Here is a 22427-nt window from a genome sequence, read left to right as displayed (position 1 = left end):
TGCACTACGGCTCTGCAATCGATGACCTATGCGGATTGCGGTGGAGCTGTTGATGGATGGAGCTGTTACTATCCGATGGTTCGTGGAGGCTTCGCTGGGTATAGGATCGCGAACTTCGAGCACTTCGTTGTCGCGGGTAGTCGTCTGCTATCTGCAAGTCAATGCGACAGCCTGATCGTTGTTGGTCAAGCGAGTGGATGTCTTGGTGCTGCGAGCAGAACTTCCTGGTTGGAAAAAAGATATCGGCCGCTGCCCCAAACTTCGGCTATCGTGCCGTGCGTGCCACATGCGCCGGCCCGGAAGCAAGACCAACATCCCGAGCCCGACGCGAGTTCCGATCCTTCATCGTGTTCCAGGTTGCAGGTGCTTTCGCCTCTACAGCTGCCTACGACTTGCACGACCTCTCAATCGGTGACCACGGACGACTTGACGCGACCACAATCGATTACACACTCCATTGAAACGAACTGAACGAAGACCATTGCACGCACAGCATCCTCCGGTCTCACAACATCAGCACAGTGACACAGTCAGCACCCTGTTTTAGCATGCGTACTACATGAACCATGTTATGGACCGCGCCAAGTGGCCTGTCATCTCCGGCTTCATTGTCGGGACATTCCTGGTGACACGCGCTGTGCCTACTTCCTTCGCTTTCGACAAGACGGTCCATACGTCAATCGCAACACTCGCGACATCTGGTGGAGCAATCCTAGCAACAAGCAAATGGATCGCGAGGAGCGGAGGAAGGAGCGACTATGAGAGTGTGCCATTGAACGATGTGGGGGAGCCGCATGGCAGTAGGAAGCCGAGTCCGAGTAGAGAGGAGGAGGAGGAGGAGGAGGGAGAGGTGAATGGGGTGGGACATCCGAGTAGTTTGAGGAAGCTGAGGACATGTTGGATCTTTTTGGTGCTGGCACTATGCTTGAGGGCAGGAATCTTGCGAGAAGTGATCCGCAATGTCCAATGCGCTTCGGCAAGTTGGGCGCCACTGCTGCCCATCGCCTTTGCCCTGTGGGACTACTGGACCGTTCAGCGAAAGAGGAGACGACGACGAACCGTAACGGAAAGTGACGACGATGCTGGCGCCAGCGTATATGATGCGCTGGAGCGAAGTGTCGCTAGCACTCCTTATGCAGTCTTGGTTGCAGTATGTTTGGTCTGCTTTGGAGGGATGCTGGCATTGAGGTCCACCAGCGTGCCACAATCGACGTATATCTGTGCTGCTGTGCTGCCGTATGGATGGCTTGTGCCACAGTTGCAACGCCTCGGAAGTGCTCTGGACGTTGTGATTGTGTTTTGCATTGCACAGCTTGTGGTGGCACATGGTGAACGAGGAGCTAGGAGTGCTGCGTTGAGGTTTGCGTCTGTGGGTTATGCATTGCTTGTAAGTCGCCTCCCGTGAGCATGCAGGCTGCGGCTAACATTGAATGCAGTTTTCCGCCGCGACATTACTGACTATCGGCACTGTCTATTTCATTTTCCAGGCAGAGGACAGGACCTGGATTACGACGATACCCTATTGCTATGCTTGGAGCGTGGCGAAGCTGGATTTGTATATTGCTTTCACATTGGTTTGCGCACTTTTGGCAGTGAGTCCTCTTGAATCTGGCTCACGACCATCGCTGACACTTCCAGCTTGTACACATCGGCTTGATGACAACAGCATTATTAGCGAAATTTACGTCCATCATGACCATTACGACAGCATCTGCATGGAGCAACGGTCATCCATTCCCGCCATCGCCAGCTGGCCTAGCGTTTCTGGCTATCTGTCTGACCATCTTGGGCTTCATGAGCTACGCTCACATGGAGGCCATCAGTGGCGAGCGCAGTAACAACAGCACTGGAAAGCTGTTCCACAAGGTACCCTCGATGTTCTATTTGGTCCTACTCATACTACTCTTTACCTGGACTGGATTGTGGGCCACACATAGAACATCGGTGTACTTTCATCCTATCGACATGTTAATCTACGAGGCGCACGGTCATCATCAGGCCTATCTCACCCAGACCTCCGCTAGTAGGAGCCTGGCTGACGCTGTCAACAACTACCAAACCAGATACCGGAGACCACCGCCAGCTGGCTTCCATCACTGGTACAAATATGCCACAGACCGCAATGCCACAGTTCTCGACGACTTTGACAGTATCCATCGCGATCTCTTACCATTCTATGGCCTCACGCCACGACAGATCCGGGACAGAACTTGGGAGCTCGTGGCCAATCCTTGGAATGATGTGGCAGATATTAGCATTCGCAATGGTACAGTTGACATCTCACCAAACGTGTTTCCCACCCACAAGTGGATGCTGGAAGGTATCCTCGAGATGGTCGGCAAGTTCGCCAAGTGGCTACCAGATATGGACCTGGCCTTCAATCTCAACGACGAGTGTAGAGTCAACGCGCCGTTTGAGAATCTGAAGTCTTTGCGAGCGGCTGGCGAGTACTGGGGTAGGATCGAGGATGGCAAGCGAAAGGTCAAGCCGTTCAGTGCTGATCGGGCACAACACTGGTTTTCAATACCTGCTGAGCCTGAAGAGAAGACGCCGCTGAAGGAGATGTCATGGCAGTATACTTTCCACCGCATCGGCAACAACGGCTGCCCTCCGAGCTCACCAGCACGGACTCAACGGCTATGGGACACAGGCAGTCTATGCACCTCCTGCACAGCTCCGCAGTCTCTCGGCGCGTTCCTGTCCAACTGGACCACCGCAGCCGACATCTGCCATCAACCTGATCTAGCCGATCTCCACGGCCTTTACATGTCCCCGGCCGCTTTCAAAACCACCCACGAACTCTACCCCGTGTTCTCCCAATCCAAAGCCCACGGCTTCAACGACATCCTGTATCCCTCCGCCTGGAACTACCTTGACAAGGCAAAATACGACCCCAACGATGATTATCCCGACAAGCCCTTCCCAGAAAAGGCCAACACCCTCTTCTGGCGAGGTGCAACCTCCGAAGGTGTCTCTCAAGGCCGCGGTCAATGGCGTGGTATGACCCGGCAGCGCTTCATTCACCTCGCGAATAATATCAACAACACCTCACCACCGCAGCCGCTGCTCTTGCCCATCAACGACGACGGCACCCAACTTGCTTACCAGAACCTTCCCGTCTCGAAACTGACAGAACTCCTGTCCACAGACGTCCACGTCGTTGACAACATCGCACGCTGCGCTGGCCAAGACTGTGAGAATCAAGCGAGAGAGTTCGCTCCACTAGTGGAACCGATCGAATTTCAGCATCATTGGAACTACAAATACCTCCTGGACCTTGACGGCGCAGGCTTTAGTGGTCGCTTCATCCCCTTTCTCCAGTCCAAATCATTGCCATTCAAAGCCGCCCTTTTCCGCGAATGGTGGGACGACCGCCTTACCCCATGGCTTCACTTCGTTCCTCTCGATATTCGAGGACAGGGATTTTGGGCTACGTTGGCGTACTTTCATGGTATAGACGGTACTCTCCAGGGACAGAAAGGGGAAGCCGGAGCATTGGAGATCAAGGTTGATGCGCATGCTCGTGACGCCGAGAGGATTGCGATGGACGGTAGGAAGTGGGCGGAACAGGTCCTGAGGAAGGAGGATATGGAGATCTACTTCTTCCGCCTTCTGCTGGAATGGGGGCGGTTGACGGATGAGGAGAGGGACGAGATTGGGTTTGAGATGAATATGGACGGGAGTGTCCCGGCGTGAAGCAAGAGGGATGTATGATAACGTTTATTATGTGTATGAATGCAATGCAAACAAACAACGGCAGCCAAAGTTTTTGAACTGTGAGGTAAGGTCGCCAATGCACAGAGCACAGAGCCCACGCCACCTCGACCGGCGGTAAACATGTGAGGCAGAGGCAGAGGTAGAAGACATCATGTCCGGCTGTGGTGATGTTCAACATTGAATGTGGCGGACGTGCACTCCCAGCCGCGAAAGCACGTGTCCGATCGATCGATCCGACGATGAAACAATGTGCCCACCACGGCCATGCTCACCGATCTAGACTACATATACCGTCAAACACTCGGACGGCGCCCTGTCTAGCGTTTTTGAAACGAGACATCAAAAAAAAACCTGGAGAATAAACAAAAAGCATCAATAATCGACGGGAATCAACTTCAATTGACATTTTCGCCGTTGAATGGCGACTTAAGCACGCAAAACCACCATCATGATCTGTAGAACTATTTCCATCAACCCAACGCCCAGAAAGTTCAAATTGCATGACGTCTTGATGTATTGCAAGAACAAGAACACAAGCACTCCCCTTCCCATATCCACAGTAGTCCAGTCCCTTGGAAACCCAGAACCTTCGAAAGATGCACCGCCAGCGCCACGCTACGTGTAAATCATCCCTCGTTTCCGATCCCATTATATCTTCATCACCACCATCATCCTCACTTCGTTCCATTCGCATGAGCACCAGTCCTCTCCCTGCCTTGTCTGACCAGCCAGAGAAGAAGGTCGACTTTCGTTGCGATAGCCTTTGCCTTCAACTCGCCCGTCTCGCTGTCCCGTTCCGTAACGATAGCGGCAGCATTCCACACAAAGAATCGTTCGAGGTATCGTAGCGGCGTCTCCATCGTAATCTCCACAAAGTCCCTCTTGCTCTCATCACCCTCCGTGCTGCCGGGGTTCTTCTCAATGGGCTTGACTTCGTCGGTTTTGCTGAAGTTGAACATGGTGTCCTTGACAGGCGACGTGATGGACACGCGGCCGGATGAGAGGTACGAGAGGCAGTTTCCGAGCGTCACCATGCCGACTAGACGTTTTCCACTGGCACCTGCTGTTACAGGAATCTGATCGTAGCCCCTGTCGCGCATGAGCTCAACTGCTTCATCGACCATGGCGGTTTCGGAGATGGTCTGGATGGGCTTCAGGCGGAGATCGCGGATTTTGCCCGTTTGGTATACTTCGTTTGTGACCTTCTTCTGCAGGATTGGCAGGGCTTCGGTAGGTTGTGCAACTCTCCTTTCTGTTGGCTTCTGGTTCTCTTTGACTTCCTCGGGCTCGGCGGGAGGTGTGCTGGGTGCTGTGAGGGGTGGTGATGGTGCGAAGAGGTCGTTGGCTGCGAGCCAGTCGTCGTCGACGAATTTGCTGAGATAGCTGCGGATGCTGTCGGGGAGAATCACGACGACTGCGTCGTTGGATCCGAAGTCAAGATCTTTGATGGCTTTCACTGCGGCACTCATGGCTGAGCCGGAACTGCCACCAACGAGGAGTCCTTCCTCGCGGATTAGGCGTCGTGCCCAGTAGAAGGAGTGCCGGTCGTCGGTCTTGTACCAGTGGTCGACTTCTCGCTGTGCCAGCACTTCTGGGATGAAGTCATAGCCGATGCCTTCGACCTTGTATGGCTTGCCGTCAGACTCTTTGTTCAACTCGGGTGGCCAAGCAAGAATGGAGCCTTGGGGATCTGCTGCGATGATCTTGACGGCTTTATCGTGTGCTTTTCGGATGCCGCGAGCGATGCCCGTGATTGTGCCACCTGTTCCTGCTCCTGCAACGACAGCCTTCAATGTATGCTCCAGCTCTTTGCTTTGCTCGACAATCTCAGGTGCGGTGCCATACTCGTGGGCAAGCGGGTTGTTCGGGTTGCCGTACTGATCGAGGATGACACCTCCTGGGATCTCCTTCTCCAGTCTCCTTGCCACACCAATGTGGCTCTCGGGACTGTCCCACGCGGCGCTGGTGGGTGTTCGGATGATCTCAGCCCCAAGTGCCTTTAGCACACTGACCTTCTCGCTGCTCATCTTCTCGGGTAGAGTGATGATTGTCCTGTATCCCTTGACCGCTCCCACCAGTGCCAGCCCAATACCAGTGTTGCCACTCGTTGGCTCGATCAAAACATTGTGTCCGGGCTTGATGCGACCCTCCTTCTCGGCAGCCTCAACCATGCGCAGTGCAATACGATCTTTGACGCTTCCTCCGGCGTTGAAGAACTCGCATTTGGCGTAGACGGCGCATTGTATTCCGACCGACTGTGGTATGCGGTTCAGACGGACGAGAGGAGTGTTGCCAATGTTCTCGAGGATGCTCTCCATGCACGCTGGAGGGTTCCGCGGTGTTCTGCTCGTTTGGTGCGACATGGTGGGCAAGACGTGTGTGGAGGAAACAACAGAGGAGAGACGAGAGGACAGATATACTTCTCCGTGATCTACAGCAGATGTCCCGCCATCAAAGTGGCATGTCGGACAAAGACATGTAAGGCGCTGCCACTTTGCGCTTGTCGTCGGCTCATCGGCAAAATCTGGGAACAACGTGCTCAATAGGGGGCAAAGAAGTTTTCTCTTCTGCAACAGCATCGCTTTGCTATGGCATGGCCGTAGAGAAGACAGATCTGTTCGTAGTTGTCTCATCATTGCTGATCTACATGAGAGCGCAACAACAGCGCAGACAAGCATCCATGAGCATACCATCCGCACTTCCCGCTCCAGCCTTGTTCATCCATTGCAACCACCCCATCTGCAACCATATCATCTCCGGACTCCCGGCAGAGCATAGCGATGCGTCGTAGTAGCCCACAGGATCGGTCACCATCGAGTTGAGAGCAATGTAAGAGATATCTGAGAATACCCGCAGCAGCCATCTAGCCATCTACCAAGACGTCATAGCATGAACGACGAGGTATAACAGCTCCAACATGGAGCTCAAGTCTGTCAATTCTCTCATAGTATAAAGTCGTTGCAGTCCGCGAAGCGCTGCTACGGCCTCTCATCTACTCCGTCACTACTACACTCCTACTGACCGCAGAAACCTCACTCCCACTCACCCAGCAAACCTCCACCCACCATGACAGAACAAGCACCACGCATCGCCTGGATAGGCCTAGGTCATATGGGCAGAGGCATGGTCAAAAACCTCGTCGAGAAGGGTACCTACACCTCCCCCATCCTAATCTACAACCGCACCCCATCTCGCACCGAAAAACTCGTCTCCACCCTCCCCTCGGACAAAGCCAAAGCCATACACTCCATCTCAGACGCCGTAAAAGGCGCCGACATAATCTTCACCTGCGTCTCCAACGACGCCGCCATCTCAGAAACCATAACCTCCGCGCTGAAAGTCCCCGAAGCGAAAGGCAAACTCTTCGTCGACTGCTCCACCGTCCACCCCGACTGCACCGACAACCTCGCAACCCAAATACAAACCGCATCCGCCCACTTCGTCGCCTGCCCCGTCTTCGGCGCACCGGCAATGGCCGACTCCGGCTCCCTCGTCTGCGTCCTCGCCGGCCCCAAAGCCGCCGTCGACCGCGTCCTCCCCTACTGCAAAGGCGTCATGGGCCGCGCGGAGATAAACTACACCAACCAACCGCACGGCTCCGCGACCCGGCTCAAAATCATCGGCAACACCTTCATCCTGCAAATGGTCGAGGCGCTCTCCGAGGGCCACGTGTTGGCCGAGAAATCTGGCCTGGGCACGGAGAATTTGCACGCGTTTATTGAGACGATGTTTCCGGGTCCTTATACGGCTTATAGCAAGCGGATGATGGAGGGGGATTATTGGAATCGGGAGGAGCCGTTGTTTCAGGCGGGACTGGCGAGGAAAGATGCCGGGCATGCGTTGAGTCTGGCGAGGGAGGCGGGGGTGAGGATGAAGGCGGTGGAGGTGGCGGATGGGCATTTGGAGAGGGTGGTGGAGCATGCGGGGGATAAGGGGGATATTGCGGGGATTTATGGGGCGGTTAGGGAGGAGGGGGGGTTGGAGTTTGAGAATGAGGTGGGGATGTAGGGTGGTGGAGAGGTTGGGTGATGAAGTAAGGAGGGGAGAGAGAGAGTAAGAAATCAATGAGAGGAACATGTGGCAGTCTGTCCCTCCCTCGCTTACCGCTGCTGGTGCAATCGATGCAGCCTGAATATCACCCTGTCGCTCCGTGTCGTTGATGCAAATCTGTGCAGCTCACCACGACCCCAGTCGCCCACTAGCTCTGAAAATCCTCGAGAGCCATCACTTCCATCCCAACCCATGATCATTCCACAACTCAACATTACTCACCAGCGCCAACACAATGGCATTCCCAGTCAAGCCCAGCATCCTCCTCTGCCGCTCAATAGCAATCTGCTGATTCCGAATCTTAAACTTGGCGTTACAGCTGTTATCCACGCCGACTCTCAACCCCTTCTCCTCCGTGTAATCGAAGATGACCTGCTTGGAGAAGATCCCTGTAGTGTCTGTCTTGGCGGATTTGCCGGTGCCTTGCTTCTTGGCACGGAATTGGTAGTCTAGGTGGAGGATAGCGCGACGGAGGTACTTCGCGTTCTCGCCTACGGAGCGTTCTACCCATTGGGTCACCATGGTTTCGGTAGCGCTTCCGAGAGTCTTGGCGTGGCCGTGTAAGGACTTGTCGGCCTTGCGGGGATGGATGTGGAAGGTGGTCGAGGTGTAGTACATCGGGAGTGTTTGCTCACGGATCTGGCGATTGACTCTCGTGATACCTGGCTGAGCGGCTTCGATGCTCTGGCTGCCGTTCGCGAGAGTGTGAGCGCTGATGCGGTTCTGCATCTCGGCGGGGAGGTCGAGGAATCTGAATGGCTTCGACTGTTGTTCGAGTACTTTCCATAGCGCGAATGGCTTGTTCATATCGTCCTGGGAGATCCCTTGGGTAAGGCTTGCAGCCACGGCTTTGAGGAGCGTCCGTGCTGCTGTCGATGGTCGAGCCTTGCGATGGCGCAAGAGCGCGTCGCAACGGCGTCGCTCCAGCATGACTTCTCGAAGTCGTGCTGCGTAGTCGATAGCCTCGGGGTCCAGCTTGCACTCGGCCTCGGAGAGCGCCTCACGCTGAATCTTCAGATCTCTTGCTTTGGCATCCTCATGTTCATCGTCCTTGAACTTTACGCGCTGCGCGTGGCAGTACTGGAAGTCGTCTAGGTCTTTGGCGCGGAGTGTTGCATCCATGTGCAGTTTCCAGGTCTCGAAGTTGGAGCCTTGACTCAAGGTCTCCATGGCTGCTGGCTTGAAGGTGGGTGGTTGGATTCAGGCTTATCTTCGCAATGTTGAAGCTTGTCGTGTGGTGTTTGGTGTTACCGGAAGGAAGCGGTCGCACAAAGTAAGCCTGATATACCCTTCGTGCGCGCATAGTGATGACGAAGTGAGTTACTTGCAGACGGCCTGAACTCAACAGAGCAGGAGCCAACGGCGAAGAAGGCAGTCGCGATGGAGTGCCATCGTCGCGTTGCACAGTCCTTGAAGACGTCTGTACCATGCTGCTATGCAGGCGATACAAACAAAGAACCTGTGGTCCCGTGTTGAGTTTAATAGAAGGTGGTCCATAGACAAGGATGTAACCCTAACACCACCACGCACCGCTGACTCAAGTCGCAACAATTTCTTAGCTCGCAAGTTGACACGCGATAGGGCCTAAGCCAATACCAAGCCATATTCTGTGCAACAACGTCAAGTCATCCGGGTTGCATTCTGCGTCCTCTCCATTGTAAAGCAGGTAGGATTCCGCTCCAAGGGTCCCCACTCGCTGGTTCTCTACAATGGTTGGTGTTCCAGGTCGGTCCAAGGCATGCAAGACGTGCAAGAGGCGAAAGGTGGCGGTAAGTGTACCGAATGTGGTTATGGAAGCCAGTTCATGGATGGATTGTTCGATCGTTGACGTATGCCCAACAGTGGAATCAGAAACGACCGAGGTGCGGTCAATGTATCAAGACTGGACTAGAATGTGGCAGCTCAAACGGCTGCATTTTGCGTGGTCAACGGGCAAGGCACGCATAAGACGGTCTACAAGAAGTCCTTGAGCGAGACTGGAGTGGCGAAAGACATCACTCGCAGCATTGCTTCGCGAAGAGAGCCAGAGTGTGTAGGTGCTCGGACCACGCCTGTGCTACCGCATGAGGACTTTTTCGCACAAGCTCGCAAGATGGTACCTGGTATGCTCACGGGAGCGACCAGCGCTGCAGTAGCGCGGCAACAGCTCGCCTCTTTCATTTTCACAACAAGCCACATGGTGGGTCGAAGCGAGACGTACCTGCGTAACGCATGGCAACGTTGTCTCTCGATATTCATCGACTCGCCTATGAACATGCTTTCCGGTACTCTGGCATGTTACCTGGCGTATATAGGGCGGAAAGATGGCCGATCCTACTTTGTGTCAGCCAGTCGTCAGCTGTATGCGAAAGGTTTGGCTGAGGTGCAACGAGCAATCAACTGTGCTGCCACAGCCATGCGAGATGAGACCCTGGCGGCGTGTTTTGCGTTGGGGATGTACGAGGCGATAGAGCGTCCCGATGAGAGTGCCAGAGCATATCAAAACCACAATGGTGGCTATGCTATACGAGACTGGTGGAATTGCGAGGCCCTCGTGCCCATCAGACAGGCGCTGGTCACGAGCTCTTCTTGCAGTTCCGCATGTCAGGTGTAGGCAGATTCGTAGCCATATGTCGAATTTGGCCGATTGGTGCACCATGCAATCGAGGCGTTCGTTCGACGTAGACCAAACTTCCTCTCCACCTCAGAATGGATTGAGTTGCCGTTCGCGATGAAGCCCAAAAGTTGGCTGCACAGGCTTATCGACATTTTCCTCATGGGTCCCGAGATCCTTCGCAAAGCCGGTGAAGTTGAGGCAGCGCCTGGAGAGCAGCCCCTTACATTGTCTTTGCAGCTTTTCAGGGAGCCATGGGCTGTTGATAGGCTCCTACACGGATTCTCGCATGATCTGGAAAGCAGCCCCGGCGCTCCTTTGTACTGGAAGCAGGCAGCTTCGGGAAATAAGATGGATGATTCTCACCGAAGTGATAGACCCGGGATTCGAGAGGTCGCCATCTGGCATCAGGACATCGAGACCTCGATCATGTTCATCTTCTTTTGGTCCATGTTGACCATGGTTTGGTCCGGGCTGACAGACACATATTCTGGACTATGTGCATCCGGCGCAGGTCCGATATTGGAAGTGATGGCTCCGTAATTGGGCCATTGGGCTGATTGGGTCGTGTGACGCCATAGTCGAGGATCCGAATCATATCAAGACACGAGCTTTGGCGATATATCCGAAATGCTGAAGTTCTGACGACTTTGAACGCACGTCGAAGCGGTGCCCTGGAGGATGACGGGGAGTTGCGGACTGATCTTGGTCCTTGATTGTTGCTCGCCGACATGTCATTGCCAGCCCGTGGATATCGTTGCTCCCAAGCAGCGCCTGGTGACAGCGCTCTGAAGTTCAGAATGTGGTCTTGCTGGCACGCAAAGGGGGTACGGTCCGTGATGTGAGACGGAAGCTGTCAAGTGGAGCTCCACAACATCTCCACCTCCACCTTCACAACGTTCAATCGCCGTCAATAGCCGAAACAACCTCATCCTCAGAGTACAGTCCAGTTGTCGTGAGGTCGCACGAGGTTCCAATGACCAGCACAATGTCAACCACCATAGCACCAAAACGAGAGAACCGCGATGCCATCCTCTCGTCCCTCCCACCACCATACCTCGGCGACCTCCGCTCCCAGATCAAGCAAAAGGTCTCCGACCCCAACTCAGGAATCCCACTCCTCGTAATCCTCGACGACGATCCAACAGGAACGCAGACATGCCACGACATTCAAGTGCTCATGACCTGGGATGTGGAAACGCTCAAATCCAGCTTCACGTCCGACGTTACGAAGAATGTTGGTGGTTTCTTCATCTTGACCAATTCTCGCGCTCTGCATCCTCATGAGGCGCGGGAGCTTATCAAGGAGATTTGCAGTAATCTCAAGGCAGCAGCGAAGGAGGTTACTAGAGAGTTTGAGATCGTGCTGCGGAGTGACTCGACTTTACGAGGCCATTTCCCGCTCGAAGCAGATGTGGCGTCGGAGGTGTTGGGAGAGGCGGATCTGTGGGTGTTGGCGCCTTTCTTCTTGCAGGGCGGGAGGTATACGATTGACGATGTGCATTACGTTGATGAAGAAGGGACTTTAGTGCCTGCGGACGAGACGCAGTTCGCGAAGGATGCTACATTTGGGTATCAGAACTCCAACTTGAAGGACTGGGTTGTGGAAAAGACTGAAGGCGCTATCAGTCGGGATCGTGTGCATGGTTTGAGTATCCAGGATATCAGGAAAGGTGGTCCAGATAGAGCCGCAGAGCTCTTGACGGGATTTGCGAAAGGAAGTGTGGTGATTGTCAATGCAGCCAGTGAGGCGGATATGGATGTGGTCGTCTTAGGCCTACTTCAAGGTATGTCACTTTATCCAGTCCACGGTGTTAATTCTGACATCAGGATAGCCAGCAAGTCGAGAAAGTTCTTGTACAGGAGTGGCGCGGCGTTAGTATCGTCAAGGCTAGGGATAGCTCCGATACCGCCGAAGACAGCAGAACAGCTGCACCTGGACCAAAAAGTTGGCGGTCTTGTGATCGCTGGCTCGTATGTCCCGAAGACGGGGGCGCAGCTTGATGTCCTTCGTCAGAAGAGCGGATCAAAACTCAAGACCATCATTCTTGACGTGAAGGAGCTTCTGCAGTCGCCCGAGAACGCCGAGCGCATCATTCGCGAAGCACAAGAGACTGCCGCCGGCGAAATCGAGAGTGGTCAAGATGTGCTCGTCATGACAAGTCGTGAGTTGGTCACTGGCAAGGATGGTACGGAGTCGCTGAATATTGGGTCCACGGTGGCCAAAGCTCTGGTGTCATTCTTGCAAGGTCTAGGATCCAGGCCACGCTATATCATCGCAAAAGTGGGCATCGTTCCATTTCGATCGCGGGCGGGTATGCTAACCAGTCTCTACAGGGTGGGATCACATCATCGGACGCGGCGACCAAGGGCCTGGGCATGAAGATAGCTACGGTGGTAGGACAAGCGGCGCCGGGTGTGCCGCTTTGGGAGTGCCTCGAAGAGACCAGCAAGTGGAAGGGCATCCCGTACATCGTGTTTCCTGGCAACGTTGGCTCGAACGACACATTATTCGATGTGGCTAACGGATGGCGTCCGTAGAATTGCTCAGTGATAGCTTGTTGGAGCTCTCACACTCAGGTCGCATCTGGCGCCTTTTCGTGGGCGGTCCTCTCCGGTATGGTCTGAGTAGCGATCGCAACTTCGTCAGCTTCGGCCCACCCATACTCATCTTCATCGTCTTCAGAGTCCGCGATCTCATCGTAGATACGCTTTCGCACCACCTTCGCCGGACTTGGCAGGATCGTTGGCTTCGGTGCAGGAGCGCCCTCTGTAGAACTGCTCGTCAGATCAATGATCTGCTCTTCCAGCGCCCCACTCGCGGTGATCTCGAAGCCGACAACGTTCCTAACGTCGCCAACCGGATCTAATGGAGTGATGTTGCGGCTTTGACACTTCTGGACACCAATGAAACGGCCATGAAAATCCCGAAACACAAGCACACGGGATGAAATGCCGTTCTCCCACTCCGCACCTCCTATGCCTGGTCCGATTGAAGCTCCAAGTCCACTGTCGTGTCTCATGCGCGAGGAGCAGCCAGTCGTGACGATCACTGCCAGGTCATGTAGTGCTGCGAGTTTGCTAAATGCGGTGACGATGAAGCCTAGAATGGCATATCGACGGCCGGCTTGCCACTTTTGCTGCTCTGTCCTTGTACTGTTATTGAATGGCAGACGTGGATAGTCGAGGTCGACAAGTGTGTTGAGTCCGTCCACCACAAGCAGCGTGGTCTTCTGTGAGATAAATCCTGCTGGCGGGCTGATAATCAGTGCCAGAAGATGCGATAATGTCGACGCTGCCACGTAGTGGAACCATTCTGCAGCAGAGTCTAAGCCCTGTAACTTAGCACCGCTCAGCGAGGTCGCGCAGTCTGTGAGAACTGGTCAGCATCGAGGCGATGGGGATATCGCAACATGTCATACCGATCCATACAACACTCGCCCCACTCTTCAATACTCCCTTAGCCGTCTGGAAGCTTCACGCCTTCTCATCAGCAAAACCACATCCCGATCATTCCAGATATAACTCACGCCAAAGCCGTCTTCCCACCCCCAACAGGACCCCAGATCTCCGCAATCTTACCCTTCTCAACCCCACCCTCTCCATTCCGTGCATGTGACGCAAGCTGTCGATCCAAAGACCCAATACCAGTAGTGAGGAACGACGGCCCTTTGCTATTCAGACCGAGTAGAGCAGCAGATGCAGATTGTGTGGGCAGTCGATCTGCGCAAAGAAAGATGATCAGTAGGGTACGAAAAGTGGACTCGAATGCACTTACGCGACGCGCTGGGTGGCGGCTGGGAGGGTATGGCAGATGGGGAGATGTCGATGATATCGTTCGGGACAGCCATTGCTGTCAATACGGAAGCGGTCTACATGCATGTGACGTGAAAAGCTCCGGGGAGTGAAGGTATTGATGTGTGGATGGAGACTTCGTCAAATGGCGAAAGGTGAAATTGAAGAAGACGCGACTGAGCGCGGTCCATCACGTCAACACGTGCTTACGCGCGCCGAGTTCCGCTCAACTGGACGCGTCCAATCACAACCCACCTCATGTCATCGTATCTGCGATGTGGGCTAGTCCTCCAACGATCCGGACTCTACGCCTCGCTGAAGGGTATCGCGAACACGGGACACATATTGTCGGTGGCTCAGACGCACTGTAGAAGTAGTAGTTCTAGTCGACGAGGCGCGGGTTCTGATGACATGTCAGTACTGACACAGATCACGGTGAGACTTGGTGCTGGTCACACTGATTGTACAACACATGCAGCGCAAGAAGTTCTGGCCTCGTTCGCAGCCTTTCTTCAGCACGGCGGGAAGGCTTCTTGACTAATCAGGATAGTTCTATGCCGAAGCGCAGGCAGGAACGATGAGGCTCGGGACCGTTCAGCCGTAATGTTATAGGATCTTTTTGATGTTCAGTGAGGTCTGACTGACTGGCGAGCAGTGTGCCGTAGAACTACAAGACTAGGGTCGACATGACCTACGCTCTCTAGGCAGCATTTAAGATTGCCTAATCACGATGGCAACATTTCTGACCTCAGCTTCTCCACTGACATTGGCTGTCATCGGATTCGCTGGTCTGTTGCTGACCCAAGTGATCAAAGTAGTGTACAGACTCTACTTCCACCCCCTCCAAAACTTCCCAGGCCCAAGACTAGCAGCAGCAACCTTCTAGTACGAACTCTACTACGACATCTTTGTCGCCCCCAGCGGCCAATTCTTCTTCGAACTGAACCGTCTCCACGACATCTACGGCCCAGTCATTCGCTGCAACCCGGATGCAATCCACGTGCGCGATCTTTACTGGTACGACATCCTCTATACTGGCCCTGGCCATGTGAGGACCAAATGGGATCGGTCGAATCGCGCTAATGCTTCCCCTGGGTCCGTCGCTTCTGCGGAAGGCCATGAGCTTCATCGTGCGAGACGGCAGGCTTTGAATCCGTTCTTTTCGAAGAGGACGGTTGATAGATTGGGGGAGAGTATCAGAGGCTACACGGAGAAACTTTGCTAGAAGTTGAGAGAGTGTGCTGAAGATGGGAAAGTTGTGGAGCTGGGGACTGCGTACACGGCGCTTACGTTGGATTTTATTACGGAGTACTGCCATGATCGATGTCTCAACTGCTTGGATGAGCCGGACTTTGCGCCAAGGTGGAAGAGGCTTATGGTTGGGTTGTTTGAGGCTTTGACGGTCAATAAGCATCTCCCGATTGTGCCTAGGATTTTGTCGAGTTTGCCGCGCGTTGTGGTGGAGGTGCTGGATCCGGCTTTTGTGCCCTTTTTCGAGACGCAGTCGCTCGTTGCTGCGCAGGCGAGGAAAGTGTGGGAGGAGGAGAAGGGCAAGGATAAATCGAAGGTGGAAGGAGAGGAGAAGCCCAAATCCATCTTCCACGGCATCATGCAAAGCTCTCTTCCCGACGAGGGGAAGACACATCCTCGCATGGTTGACGAAGCTTTCGTCTTGATCGTCGCGGGAGGCGAGACGACTGCGAGAGTCACTGCCGTGACGCTGGCACATTTACTCCAGAACAAAAGCCTCATCAGTCGCCTGCGAAAGGAGCTCGATAAGCTGGACATTATCAACGACCTCCCGTCGAGCAGACGACTCGAGGAAATCCCGTTGATGAAAGCCATCGTCCAAGAAGGACTTAGGGTCGCTGCGCCGGTGACCAATGCGGCGAAACTCATTGCGCCGAATGAGGAGTTGGAGTGTCATGGGCGGAGTGTTCCGAGAGGTGTAAGTCGATCCCATCTTGTAGGGACTGAATGTTTGCTGACCTGTGGTGACAGACTCCCTGCAGCACAAATCTACAGACAGTGCTTCACGACCCGGTCATCTTCCCGAACCCGAAATACTTCGATCCGGATCGATGGACGAGGGCGAGCGAGAGGGGGGAGAGGCTGGAGAGGTGGCTCGATACGTTTTCGAAGGGGACGAGGGCGTGTTTGGGGATGGATGGTGCGTATGCGGAGCTTTGTATTGGGATTGCTGCTGTTGTGGCGAGGTGAGTAGTGATAGTTCGAGGCCGTCTTGGGTCATTGTCGTCTGTTCAGCTGACTTGCTTCTGTCTTGGCAGGTCTGATACGGAGCTGGTGGATTTCGATCATAAGAGGGATATTGAGATTGAGAGGGATTGTTTTGTTGGTATGCCGACGAGGGAGAGTCGAGGTGTGAAGGTGAAGTTGAGGGTGAGGAAGTGAAGATGCAAACGATGTCGTTGGCTCACTGCTGAATGTCAGGTACAGTCCTGGGCATAGTTTTTACAACCCCTGTATTTACGCTAACCCCTTCCGGCTATCCATGTCCATCTCAGAAGGTGTTGCTACCTTCAACCTCATTATCCACACACTCACACACGCGCTATCTATCGCCACCATGCCCAAGGGACGCGTCTTTACCGAATTCGAGAAGGGCGAGATGTGGTCTCTTCACAAACACGCCCACTGGCCGCTGCAGCAGATTGCAGACGCCCTTCACACTAACAAAGGCTCTGTCTCTTCAGTAATCTCACGGCTTGAAAGAGTGCCACCTTCCACACCGAAGAAGAGAGGCCCACCACCTGTAATCAACACCTCCAGGCGTCAGCGACTTGTCTATTGAGCCACCACTGATGCTAACAGCCGCCGCCTGCGATACGAACAGATTGCCGCGATAGAGGGCATCTTCAGCGACGTCCGGACAGTAAGAGCTGCGTTTGAGAAGGAGGGCTTCTCACGATATGTCGCAACACGCAAGCCGTTGTTGACTGAGAAACACAAGGAGGCACGGCTTCGATGGGCAAGGGCTCATATTAAACGGACAGTGGAACAGTGGGCTCAGGTCCTTTGGACAGATGAAGCTTCATTCAGGTGTGGAATATTCGGACAGTCCTATGTGACACGCAGGGCAGATGAGGCTTATCACGAACACTGTCTTACAGCACGCTTCCGCAAGTTCTCAGCCTGTATGATATGGGGCTGTATCTCTGCAGATGGACCTATGGAAGTCCATATATTCGAGAAGGGCTCTGTCGACGGTGAGGTGTATCGCAGCCAGATTGTCCCTCTTATCCACACAGCAATTGAGAAGCAGCGAGTGTCAACAGGCTCGCAGGACTGCATTGTTATGCAAGACAACGCCTCAATCCACAAGGCGAAGGCAACGGTGAGTCTATTTAAGGAGAAGGGCCTACACCTTATGGAATGGCCAGCCAATTCACCAGATCTCAACCCTATTGAGAATCTATGGGCTCTTCTTAAGCATAGGGTAGGTGCTCATTTTCCTACAACACGAGATGAGGTAATAGCTGCTATCAAGATTGAATGGGCCAAGCTCACACCTGAGGACATACAACGTATATGCAAGAGTATGCGAGAACGCTGCGAGGCAGTAATAGCCAACAATGGAGGACACACCAGGTGGTGAGCTACGCCAAGCAGTGGATACATCCTTCCTAATGAGGAAAGGTGGAAGAACAGGGGTTGTCAAAACTATGCCCAGGACTGTATGAGTGCCGACTACTGCATGGCATCGGCTGGCGGTATCGTCTCGTACTTCCAGGCAATGCCTCAGGCTTCCTCAAGCGAGACTTCGGCGTCGTGGAATACAACAACAAGAACGATATACCAGCCAAACATCTCCAGAACCTCTCCAGAACATTTCCCCCGATATGGCTTGCATGTGAAGCTACGCCGTCGATCTACGCCATCTTCGGCCACTTCACTCCCGCAAAACGCCACGTGAAACGCCAGCCGAGGCGCCGATCTTTCGACCTCACAGCTGATGGCGTACACTCGTGTGGGGTCAGATCCGGGTCTCGCTGACTTCATCTTTTTGACTTCTGGATTGCATGAGAGATGTGCCTTGTTTGTTGCTAGTCGTAGGAAAGATCCGATGATGTTGCGGGCATGAGGGTGTGGTATTGAGGCCGAGGTTTGGCCCGTCGAGAAGAACGGCGGATGATACTCCACTGAGAGGCGATGAGAGGCTTTGCTGGTGGTGTTTGATGAGGATTGTTTCGTCTCATATGGTATTTGGGCAGCAGTGTTCGAGATGGGATGAAGGATCAGGCATTGCCATTGACCTGATGCACAAACCATGTCGTATTCACCACGGCTCCAACGCGTTCAAATCTGACTGCCCAGGCCAACAGTCATCAAGCCATCCAGACGGGCTGCAGAGTGAAGATGCGGAGCACAATCGCTTGTGGCGCATGGAAAGCTCCACCTCTCTTGTCCTTGTTGTACTGACAATGCGGAGCTTGCACCATTCCAAGAGAAAGGTCCATACCGAGGACCTTTCCGTCTCTGCCCAAGACGTGATGGCTGTCGTCGGCGCTGCCGTGCCACAGACCATGTCGTCGTCCAAAAGGACCCAAATCCCGGGTGCAATTCAGGTCTGCTGGTGTGCTTCTTCTGGACGTGTATCGATGCCGCGACTTGGAAGATCTTGAGAGCAGAGTGCTTACTGTTGATATCATCCAGCGACACGGGCATAATGGCGTTGGCAGTGCTACAGGCCGCGCAGGAGTTTGCGTTCTTATCGCCGTCGTTCGATCAGCAGATCACACCAGGACAAGCCGTGACGGTATCCTGGAAGTCACCCTGATCGTTTACGAATGTTGAGGTCTTCCAAGGGCCGGATAGCAGTGACGGGTACGAGACGCAGATCCTTGCTGGTGAGTTGATTGTTCCCGTTGAAGCGAAGATGGGATTCTGATACAGCTCTTAGCGAACGCAACCCAAGACACGAACACCGTAGAATGGATAGCGAGCTCGGCGCCCGGCAATGATTTCAGCATACCGTTTCTGTTCCGGTTGCAAAAGGGTGACCTGCCGAACGATTGTGCGCTTTGTACTTCGATAAGCTCTGCGTTCCAGGTGGTAGATCCGAACGCTTCAGTCCCAGATACAACAAGCCCGTCGGGGACGCCTACTGAGACGGCCGAGATGATGCCCACTGCTACAACGCCCATCGCTGAAGCAACGACCAGCCCAAGCACCGACTCTGCTAGCGATAGCACGATGGCAATGGCGACAAGCACGGAAGAAGGCTCATCAGCTACATCAGCCACAGAGTCAACGGCAACACCAACAGAATCAAGCACAGATACAGCCGCCGCAGCTACCGCCACATCATCCTCAGAGTCCACAGCGGCACCCATGAAATCAACCCCAGCATCCGAATCAACCCCAGCAGCCACCTCCTCCTCCACCTCCCCCACCGCCGCCGGCGCAAGCGCCATCCCCACCTCATCCACAGAATTCCAAAACGTAACCGAACAAAACTGGCAAGCGCCCTCGAAAGAAACCCTAGCCCTGGGTCTCGGGATCGGAATCCCCATCGGCCTCTCCGCCATCGGCATGATCGCCTTCCTCCTATGGGATGAGAAGCGCAAGCAGAAACAGTATGTAAGTGACCAGACCATGGGCGAGGGAGGCGTGGCGTACTGATGTCGGGGGTGTTCTCTTGTAGGCATCGGGCGAGGTGGGATGTGATGAACAGCGACGAGGAGAAGTAGATGATGATGATGATGAGGAGGAGGAAGGGGGGGAGTCGGGAGAAGGAGCAGAGGGAGAGTCGGGAGAGTGCGTGGGCGGGTAGTGCTGGGAAGGAGAGTCATAGGAGTGGCGAGGAGTGGCATGAGAAGTTTGAGTTGAGGAGGACGGGGAAGGGGATGGAAGGGCGAGGGAGATTTGGATGGAGGAGGCTGTGAGGGCGGGGAGGGGGACGTGGGTGTGATGAGGGCTGGTGTGGGGGATGATACACTGTGCTTCTTGGTGATGCGTTGAAGCGTAATGATTCATGTAATGACTGATTTTGATGCCGTATATGAGCTTGTTGATACCTAGAACCTCAAGTCGTGAAAGCGTTGGTAGGACCGGGAACGCTCTCGACGAAGTCTTGTCAGACTGCCTAGCTGTCTGCCTCAGCGCCCCGTTCTCGATCATGTGCTAACCGAGCTTGACGTTCTGATGGAAGAAGTGATCGGCTCGCAGCTTGATGTTCAGGGCAATATGGTGGCGATCCGGCGGTAGTGACGCCAGCACTGCTATCGCTTCGGCGGAATGCGCGCTGAACACCGCATCCGCCTTTCTGTAAACCCGGTCTTTGCCACGCACACTCGACTGGCTGTGTATCAGGTCGCATTCGCTGCCAGTCTCGAAGCAACACCCCTATGGTCTCTCTTAAGCGCAGTTGATCCTGCAGCGTTGGGACCTCCTCGCCCTATTCCTTCTTCACCTCAACCGCAGCAGTTGCACACCTCAGTCGCTTTCTTGTCCGAGCTGAGGTCCACCAACTCCATCTTGCAGCTGGCCGATGACCACTCTAATACCATCTGATCGTCATACTCGAAGTCAAAGTCATCATGGCGGCCCCGTCTCCCAGCACGAAGACTTGTATCGTAGACCTGGAGCGCCTTGAGTTGCGGAATGGTCACCCAAAACTGTTCGTTGAGGATGTTCTGCATCACAGCGTATCCGCCAGGGATGGATGACTGGTCATATTTGATCGCGATAGCGAGCTTTTGAAGAGTTGGCATTTGTTGCAGGACATCCTTGACCCAGATAATGTGTGACTGGGAACGTTCCATTCCTAGATTCGCATAGGTGCCGTTCAGGTTGAGCTTCAGTGACCGTATGCCAAGGCAAGGGTGTGGCAAGGCGACAGTATTGTAGCAGAAATGGGCACGGTCGCTGAGTTCTAGCTCTGCCATCTTGGTGACTGTCGAGCAGGATGTGGTCAGTGTCGTCCTTCTAGAAACAGCAAGACAGCTGCCAGCTAGACGCTGATCTCAATGTTCAATGGTACACATACCTTGCTCTCTGTATTCCTCGCTGAACTGACAGCTCACTTTCAGTAGCGCGGTTCTTGCCACCTTCGAAGCCTTTAGCCTCAGTCCACCGCTCATCTTCATGTCGTAATCATCCAAGCACTCCCCGTAGATCATGTCACGCATCTCGCGAGGCAGATCGAAGAAGGGAAAGATCTCGCGCCTGTGGAGATCGGTCCTCTCTGAGCGTAAGGCCTCGGTGGTTGTTTCAGCCATGTTGTCCACGATTCTGCTGCGCTGTGTAGCGGATGTCGTGAGTTGCCGGTCGCAGATTGCGTTGCGAGGCATAGGAACGCACGATGTAGTGTTTATCGCGTCGGTATGTCACATATGTGGTTGTCGGATGGAGTGTCACGTTCCGTCTTGTGCGGATGCAAACATTTGAAGTGAAGGAAAGAGCCATCGCGTTCGCAATCACATGCGGGCCGTGACAAGGATTCGCGTTCGCGGCATGCCATCGCGCTTTCCGCCACTTCTCTTGAATTCCTTCAACTTCACCTTGAACCACAAACACCACAACTGACACCACCAACAACACAGAGATGTCCGCGCAAGAGCAGAACGCCGTGAGCATGAAGCCATTCCGATTCTCCGACCTACCTCGCGAGCTGCGTGACGCCATTTACGACCTCCTCCCATGTGGTCGGCGCACCCTCTCCGAAAACACCGCCGCCGCCACCGACGATGAAGAAGAGGAATACGCTCTGCGTCTCTGCCTCGGAGACGGTCCCCTCTCACGCTTCCTCCTCATCAACAAGCAGCTCGGCGATGAATACAGCCAGCGAGCTGTCAAGAACAAAAGTCTTCTCATCGAAGACCTCCGAGACAGTACAATTGAGAAGTATACACTGCCCAGCATCGTACTAGACATTACTCATGTCACGTTCAAGCTCGCCGCTTGTCTGCCCTGCCGCGAAGAAGACGTAAACGATCAGGTCGACTTTGTCAAGAATGCAGTCAACCAGATGAAGAAGAACCCCACGCTCCACTTGCAGCTCTACTTCGAGGTTCGGGCTCTGGAGGGCAGTGACGCGTGGGCAGCGACGAAGGTCTTAGAGAGGTATGAAGTACAGTTGAAGAACATCCAGGAGATGGCATGTCTGGACAAACTTGAGCTGTTCACGTGCAAGGAGAAAGATCCGGCGGCACCTGATGGGAAGTTGCCAGGTCTTGATGGGAGACTCTTGGCAACATTCATTCCGACAGGAGGCTGGAAATCATGGTAGAATCGAGCAAGACGACAATGC

At 54.1% G+C, this 22427-nt stretch overlaps 13 protein-coding genes across 13 annotated transcripts; 8 read left to right on the top strand and 5 right to left on the bottom strand.

The window, feature by feature from the left end:
* Positions 1-559: 559 nt before the first annotated feature.
* On the top strand, positions 560-3696 carry CLAFUR5_07790 (Beta-1,2-xylosyltransferase 1; the record flags this gene model as incomplete). Its single annotated transcript, XM_047906938.1, has 3 exons — positions 560-1387; positions 1437-1592; positions 1639-3696. The coding sequence occupies 3 exons, from the start codon at positions 560-562 to the stop codon at positions 3694-3696; spliced, it is 3042 nt and encodes a 1013-aa protein (XP_047759140.1).
* Positions 3697-4391: 695 nt separating this feature from the next.
* On the bottom strand, positions 4392-6080 carry CLAFUR5_07789 (Cystathionine beta-synthase; the record flags this gene model as incomplete). Its single annotated transcript, XM_047906937.1, has 1 exon — positions 4392-6080. One exon carries the CDS (start codon positions 6078-6080, stop codon positions 4392-4394), a length of 1689 nt encoding a protein of 562 aa, XP_047759199.1.
* Positions 6081-6783: 703 nt separating this feature from the next.
* Positions 6784-7725, top strand: CLAFUR5_07788 (uncharacterized protein; the record flags this gene model as incomplete). Its single annotated transcript, XM_047906936.1, has 1 exon — positions 6784-7725. The coding sequence occupies one exon, from the start codon at positions 6784-6786 to the stop codon at positions 7723-7725; it is 942 nt and encodes a 313-aa protein (XP_047759198.1).
* Positions 7726-7941: 216 nt separating this feature from the next.
* CLAFUR5_07787 (uncharacterized protein) lies at positions 7942-8937 on the bottom strand (the record flags this gene model as incomplete). The annotated part of the gene is made up of 1 exon (XM_047906935.1): positions 7942-8937. One exon carries the CDS (start codon positions 8935-8937, stop codon positions 7942-7944), a length of 996 nt encoding a protein of 331 aa, XP_047759234.1.
* A 568-nt stretch (positions 8938-9505) lies between these two features.
* On the top strand, positions 9506-10360 carry CLAFUR5_07786 (uncharacterized protein; the record flags this gene model as incomplete). Its single annotated transcript, XM_047906934.1, has 2 exons — positions 9506-9536; positions 9669-10360. 2 exons carry the CDS (start codon positions 9506-9508, stop codon positions 10358-10360), a joined length of 723 nt encoding a protein of 240 aa, XP_047760020.1.
* Positions 10361-11336: 976 nt separating this feature from the next.
* CLAFUR5_07785 (uncharacterized protein) lies at positions 11337-12901 on the top strand (the record flags this gene model as incomplete). The annotated part of the gene is made up of 3 exons (XM_047906933.1): positions 11337-12147; positions 12196-12644; positions 12698-12901. The coding sequence occupies 3 exons, from the start codon at positions 11337-11339 to the stop codon at positions 12899-12901; spliced, it is 1464 nt and encodes a 487-aa protein (XP_047759233.1).
* A 35-nt stretch (positions 12902-12936) lies between these two features.
* On the bottom strand, positions 12937-14211 carry CLAFUR5_07784 (uncharacterized protein; the record flags this gene model as incomplete). Its single annotated transcript, XM_047906932.1, has 4 exons — positions 12937-13730; positions 13783-13835; positions 13891-14083; positions 14139-14211. The coding sequence occupies 4 exons, from the start codon at positions 14209-14211 to the stop codon at positions 12937-12939; spliced, it is 1113 nt and encodes a 370-aa protein (XP_047759232.1).
* Positions 14212-14885: 674 nt separating this feature from the next.
* On the top strand, positions 14886-15380 carry CLAFUR5_07783 (Cytochrome P450 monooxygenase hepH; the record flags this gene model as incomplete). Its single annotated transcript, XM_047906931.1, has 2 exons — positions 14886-14972; positions 15042-15380. The coding sequence occupies 2 exons, from the start codon at positions 14886-14888 to the stop codon at positions 15378-15380; spliced, it is 426 nt and encodes a 141-aa protein (XP_047759352.1).
* Positions 15381-15530: 150 nt separating this feature from the next.
* Positions 15531-16375, top strand: CLAFUR5_07782 (Cytochrome P450 monooxygenase hepH; the record flags this gene model as incomplete). Its single annotated transcript, XM_047906930.1, has 2 exons — positions 15531-16103; positions 16157-16375. The coding sequence occupies 2 exons, from the start codon at positions 15531-15533 to the stop codon at positions 16373-16375; spliced, it is 792 nt and encodes a 263-aa protein (XP_047759341.1).
* A 2126-nt stretch (positions 16376-18501) lies between these two features.
* CLAFUR5_07780 (uncharacterized protein) lies at positions 18502-18841 on the bottom strand (the record flags this gene model as incomplete). Its single annotated transcript, XM_047906928.1, has 2 exons — positions 18502-18743; positions 18814-18841. 2 exons carry the CDS (start codon positions 18839-18841, stop codon positions 18502-18504), a joined length of 270 nt encoding a protein of 89 aa, XP_047759235.1.
* A 1-nt stretch (position 18842) lies between these two features.
* CLAFUR5_07779 (uncharacterized protein) lies at positions 18843-19866 on the top strand (the record flags this gene model as incomplete). The annotated part of the gene is made up of 4 exons (XM_047906927.1): positions 18843-18932; positions 18972-19023; positions 19077-19752; positions 19821-19866. 4 exons carry the CDS (start codon positions 18843-18845, stop codon positions 19864-19866), a joined length of 864 nt encoding a protein of 287 aa, XP_047759644.1.
* Positions 19867-20589: 723 nt separating this feature from the next.
* CLAFUR5_07778 (uncharacterized protein) lies at positions 20590-21468 on the bottom strand (the record flags this gene model as incomplete). Its single annotated transcript, XM_047906926.1, has 2 exons — positions 20590-21071; positions 21165-21468. The coding sequence occupies 2 exons, from the start codon at positions 21466-21468 to the stop codon at positions 20590-20592; spliced, it is 786 nt and encodes a 261-aa protein (XP_047759645.1).
* A 254-nt stretch (positions 21469-21722) lies between these two features.
* On the top strand, positions 21723-22406 carry CLAFUR5_07777 (uncharacterized protein; the record flags this gene model as incomplete). The annotated part of the gene is made up of 1 exon (XM_047906925.1): positions 21723-22406. The coding sequence occupies one exon, from the start codon at positions 21723-21725 to the stop codon at positions 22404-22406; it is 684 nt and encodes a 227-aa protein (XP_047759642.1).
* Between the last annotated feature and the right edge of the window lie 21 nt (positions 22407-22427).

This window comes from Fulvia fulva, chromosome 3 (genome assembly GCF_020509005.1).
Source record: "Fulvia fulva chromosome 3, complete sequence".
Lineage (NCBI taxonomy): Eukaryota > Fungi > Ascomycota > Dothideomycetes > Mycosphaerellales > Mycosphaerellaceae > Fulvia > Fulvia fulva.
The sequence above is the reverse complement of the archived record's forward strand: the minus strand, read 5'-3'. Positions and strand labels throughout refer to the sequence as shown.